Source organism: Gossypium hirsutum, chromosome A12 (assembly GCF_007990345.1).
Source record: "Gossypium hirsutum isolate 1008001.06 chromosome A12, Gossypium_hirsutum_v2.1, whole genome shotgun sequence".
Taxonomy (NCBI): domain Eukaryota; kingdom Viridiplantae; phylum Streptophyta; class Magnoliopsida; order Malvales; family Malvaceae; genus Gossypium; species Gossypium hirsutum.
The window spans coordinates 11,745,270-11,750,759 of NC_053435.1; the positions used below are offsets into that span (position 1 = coordinate 11,745,270).

The 5,490-nt window shown below is 37.2% G+C and overlaps 1 protein-coding gene across 1 annotated transcript; it reads left to right on the plus strand.

The window, feature by feature from the left end:
- Positions 1–3,141: 3,141 nt before the first annotated feature.
- Positions 3,142–4,951, plus strand: LOC107920592 (uncharacterized). The gene is made up of 4 exons (XM_016850382.2): positions 3,142–3,407; positions 3,453–3,818; positions 3,931–4,265; positions 4,389–4,951. The coding sequence occupies exons 1-4, from the start codon at positions 3,142–3,144 to the stop codon at positions 4,949–4,951; spliced, it is 1,530 nt and encodes a 509-aa protein (XP_016705871.1).
- Positions 4,952–5,490: the final 539 nt, after the last annotated feature.

Sequence of the window (5,490 nt, forward strand, 5' to 3'; positions counted from 1 at the left end):
ATTCAATGGGAGTAAGTACATATTTCCGGTTCTATATGTTAATGACTTTTTGCTTGCCACTAATGGTATAGGCTTATTGCACAAAACCAAGAGGTTTTTATCGAAGCATTTTGAGATGAAAGATCCTAGGGACGCCTTTTTTGTTTTAGGAATTTAGATACATTGAGATCGATCTCGAGGTATTCTTGGATTATCACAAAAGAGCTATATTGATAAAGTACTCAAAAGGTTTGGCATGCAGCGTTGTAGACTAGGTGACACCCCTGTCGCTAAATGAGACAAATTTAGTCTTACTCAATACCCTAAAATGGTCAAATATCCATAGAGCACATTGGGACAAACTCTATGATAGTGGATCCGCTCACAAAAGGTTTACCACCCAAGGTCTTTCACGAGCACACTGCTCACATGGGTGTTACATTGTTTGAGGATATCATGATTTAGTGGGAGTTTATATTTCAAACATTTATGTATTTGGTTATTTTTTAATCAGAAATGAAGTATTCAGTTTATTCACTCTTTTTATTATTTTGAAATTGACCTCACTTAAGTTTAAAGAGGACCAGTTGGAAATAGACATTTTTAGATCATATTGCATGTAATTTCTACGCTACACATCCATACTTGATCTATGTCATTTGGTTGTGTTAATATACGTGATCATGGATGGATTTAGTTATGATATTTGTAACGAAAGTCGCCTTGGTTCTATGTTAACATAATTAATGGACGAGATTGTTCGAAATGCCTTTTGGATATGATAGTAAAATTTTGAGCTCATAAGGTTAAATAATGACATGTAATTATAAAGTAATTAGTATATATATGTGGTCTAAGTGGGAGATTGTTGGAAAATTTGGACATCACATATATAATAAGGATAATTACATGTTATTATTTACTATCATGATAGGTTAGCCCAAATTAAAAGTGATCTAATTTGGTTAGAATTTTATTGGGCTTTTAATTATTAAATAAAGTATGGGTCAAATATGTGTAGATACTCTTCTAATCAAATTTTAATTAATGATGGGCTAATTAGAATTTGATTAGAACTAATATACCAAGGTTATAAATATTAGGGTTATGGTCCCCAAATTACACACAAGATATCTTTTCTAATATCCCATCATTAGGAAAAAGAGAGCAGATATTCTCTGAATTTCTTGTGTGCTAATTTGGAAGAACAAATCCCCAAGATCCAAAAAGTTTCAAGGAATCCATGGATTTAGGTACGCTTCCGCATCTATTTTTGTTCTTGATTTGTTCTTGATGATTTGACATGACAGATCCTAGTTTATTAAGTTGTATTTTAGATTTATTTTATAAATCGAACATTTGTTACTACAAACTATGCCATATTGAATGCCAATGTTTTTAAATGTTTAGCTTGTTGAAATGTTAAATGTAATAGGCCCAATTCACCCGACCCATAATAAAACCAAAAGTAAATTAAAATAAATAAATAATAATTCCCTAATGTCCGAATCTTTACAAACCATCAATCCCAAATAATAAAATTAAAAGTAGCCCAAATACATTTTCTAACCCAATTAAACAAATACCCAAAATCTCTTAGCCCAATTACATAAAATCCAACCCAATTAAATAAACCTTAAAACCCAATTCCAATAGCCCAAACCCAAGGCCCAATACACCCAAAAAGAAACACAGTAGCCGAGAGCACCAGAAGCTTCTGAAATGCTAGAGAGTTGGGCTCCCATGAGAGGCTCCTCGCACGGTCTCCTCCGCGCGTCTCCTTGCTCCTCCGTACGGCCATCCCTACGTTAGAATACACGAGAAGAGGCCAGCTAATAGAATACAACAAATGACAGCAATAAAAGTGTTTTTTATTTTTTTATTTTTTTACTCTGTAAATCTGGCTATAAAAACCGATGATTGTACCTGTAAAAAGGGGGGACGAACATAAACGCACGTATAGAGAAGAAAGAAAAAGGATTAAGAAAGACTTCAAAATAATGGCGCCAAAAGGCTCGAGAAGAAAGGGCTAGGGCAGATCAATGGGAAAAGAAGTTCCAGGAGGCTCAAGCTCGGAATGAGGCCTTGGAGAAAAATTTGTCAGAAAGTAAGAATGAAAAAGATGAGTTAAGAGCCAGAGTAGCGGAACTTGAGAGATCTCTATGTTTATACCGGAATCGTAATTTTGTGGCAGAGTTGAAAGCAAGTTTAAGTAAGATTGAGGAGATGAAAGGGAAAATAGAAGAGTTAGAGATAGCATTGCAAAATTGTGAAATGAGGATTGGGTTCTTGGAGGCAAATGAGGAGTAATAGAAGGATCAGCTTCATCACTCTCAAGACCAAGTTAGAAGCAGAGATTACATCATGGGAGAAGCTGTAATACAAATTCGAGAAGTAGCTGATTACTTGTAATCTTTGGTGGTACAAGCAGACGTATTAAGTGTGAAGTATGAGTTGGAGTCAGATAGGGGACAAGAACTAGCTTCATTGCTTAAGAAAATTAAGGCTTTGTAACTCAGTTTAGTGTTAGGGCGAAGTTGTATTTGTAACTCAGTTTTATGTAAAGAATTTTATTTTCTAGTAAAGTTTTCTAAAGGGAATTGAATCAGAATTGATGCCTCCTTTGCATTCATGCATTTGCATTTCTTTACGTCATATGCATTAAAGATCATACTAAGATTCTAATTAATTAAAGATTATTTCAGTAATCTGGAAATCAACAAAAACACACCAAATATGCATCCCTACGGTACGAGGAAAAGGACTAAGTCAATGGACAAAAGACTGGAAAAGTTAGAATAAATGCAAAACGATATGCAAGAGCAAATGCAGTCACAGATGCAAGAGCAGCTGGCTAGGATTCAGCAAGAGATGAAAGAACAGATGATGGAGTCCCAAAGAGAGATGACGAGTCAGTTGTCTCAATTGCTGATGGGAAGAGTGGATAAGGGAAAAGGTCCTATGGATAATGTTGGAGAAAAAAATGAAGACTCTCAATATCCGCCTGGCTTCACTCCTACACATGTACAGACACAACCTGAGATTAATTTGCAGAAACCATCTATTACGATCAGGCCTCAGCAGTTTCAGGCTGGGGTTTCAGTACCAATGAATTCTTAAGCTGGTTCAGGTTATAATCCTAGTAACAATTCGAATAATCCAATGGTCCCTGATTTGGATGAAGTTGTGAAAGAGGAAAGAGCAAAGGCAGAGTCACAAAAGCAGTTAGAAGAACGGTGTAAATGGCTGGAGGAAAAGGCTAGAGCAATGAAAGGTGTTGATAGACACCCAGGAATTAATGCAAAAGATCTAAGTTTGGTCCCAGATTTAGTACTTCCATACAAGTTCAGGATGCCAGAATTTGAGAAATATAATGGAACGAGCTGTCCTGAAGCTCATACCACTATGTTTTACAGAAGAATGATGGGGTGTGTCCATAACGATCAATTGTTAATTCATTGCTTCTAAGATAGTTTAGTAGGAGTAGCTGCTAAATGGTACAATCAGTTGAGTCAAAACAGAATTAGTTCATGGAGAGATTTAGTACAGGCATTCATGAAGCAATACAGCCATGTGACAGATATAACTCCCGATAGGATTACTCTACAGAATATGGAGAAGAAACCAAATGAAAGTTTTAAGCAGTATGCACAGAGGTGGAGGGAAATGGCCATTCAAGTTCAGCCACCGCTCTTGGAGAAAGAAACTACGATGCTCTTCATTAACACCTTAAAGGCTTCATTTGCCACGAAGAGCTTTGTGGATGTGGTCATGACAGGAGAAATGATTGAGAATGCCATAAGAAATGGAAGGATAGATGCAGGAGAAAGTGCTAAGATGTCTGTGCCACAAAAAAAAAGAGAATGAGGTGAACAATGCGAACGTAGGATATTCAAAGTCTGTTACTGTAAGTCAACCAAAAGCGGTAACTTTCGGTCAAGGTTCATCCAGGCAAGAGTCGGGAACCAGGCAGAATAATGAGAAGATTCAATTTACACCAATTTCCATGACATACAAAGAGTTATATCAAAGTTTGTTGGATGCACATGTGGTGGCACCTTTTTACTTAAAGCCATTACAGCCTCTGTTTCCTAAATGGTACGATGCTAATACTCAATGTGAGTATCACGCAGGAATTGTGGGCCATTCAATAGAAAATTGCACCACTTTCAAGAAGCTGGTTGAGAGATTTATCCAGATGGGTATTGTGAAATTTGATAATCCACCCAGTACTAAAAATCCGCTACCTAATCATACTAATAATGGGGTAAATGCAATAGATGGAGGTATAGGAAAAAGGATCAAGATGGATGTTTTAAAAGTAAAAACTCTTTTGAGACGAGTTTGGAAAAAGATGGCAAGAAGGGGGTCAATCACTTTAAACACTGAATGAAATGATTATGGGATAGAGAATTATTGTGAATTCCATCATAAAGAGGGACACAAAATTCAGGAATGTGAAGGGTTCAGAGTTGTTATCCAGGGTCTGATGGACAGCAAAGAAATAGAGTTTTATAAAGAGGTTACGAAGGAAGAATATATATGCGCGTCAGAATCCGTATCAAGTGCCCCAAAAGTCAATTATCCTGTGGTAATTATTTCGCATCCTAAGAATGAAGCAGGAGTTCAAGTGACGCCAAAGATCATAATTCAGAAGCCAGCGGTTTTTTCTTACAAGGATAATAAAAGGGTCCCTTGGAACTACAATTGTAATGTGACAATTCCGGGAAAAGAGAGTTCAGTCTGCCCGTTAAAGGAGGACCAACATATAGGTTCTCACACACGCAGTAGAAGGCGACATGATTTGACAAGTGCTCGAACAGAGCCTGTAAAAGGAAAAGATTTGGCAATTGAACAGAAAAGGGGAAAAGCAGTTGAAATTGAGGTGCCTGTTAATGAACCGGTGAAAGAAGAAGAAGCTAAGGAATTCCTGAAATTTCTAAAACATAACGAGTACAGTGTGGTGGAATAGTTGCGTAAACAACCAGCCCGCATATCTATATTGGCTTTACTCTTGAGTTCAGAGGTGCATCGGAGTGCGTTGATGAAGGTGCTAAACGAGACATATGTAACCAACGATATTTTTGTCAATAAGTTGGATCGGTTGGTTAACAACATAAGTGCAGACAACTTCATCTTTTTCAATGATGACGAGATTCCACTAGGAGGAATGGGATCTACCAAAGCTTTGCATATAACTACCAGATGTAAAGGATACACGTTGCCAGGGGTCTTGGAAGATAATGGCTCAGCATTGAATATGTTGCCTTTGTCCACACTAAACAAGTTACCTGTGGATAGCTCTCACATGAAAGGATGTCAGAACATAGTACGAGCATTTAATGGCACAGAGAGGAGAGTCATGGGGAGAATAGAAGTACCCTTGTTGATTGGCTCCACCACGTATGAGGTAGATTTTTATAGTAATGGATATTAAACCCTCTTACAAATGCTTGTTGGGAAGACCTTGGATACATTCGGCAGGGGCAGTGCCTTCATCATTACATCAAA

Bases quoted from the DNA above. Each gene is read 5' to 3' on its own strand.
- LOC107920592 (XM_016850382.2), top strand. From the start codon at position 3,142: ATGGTCCCTGATTTGGATGAAGTTGTGAAAGAGGAAAGAGCAAAGGCA. The intron at 3,408-3,452 runs GTGTGTCCATAA...CTTCTAAGATAG, and splicing joins TTTTACAGAAGAATGATGGG to TTTAGTAGGAGTAGCTGCTA. The intron at 3,819-3,930 runs GTCTGTGCCACA...AGGTTCATCCAG, and splicing joins GCAGGAGAAAGTGCTAAGAT to GCAAGAGTCGGGAACCAGGC.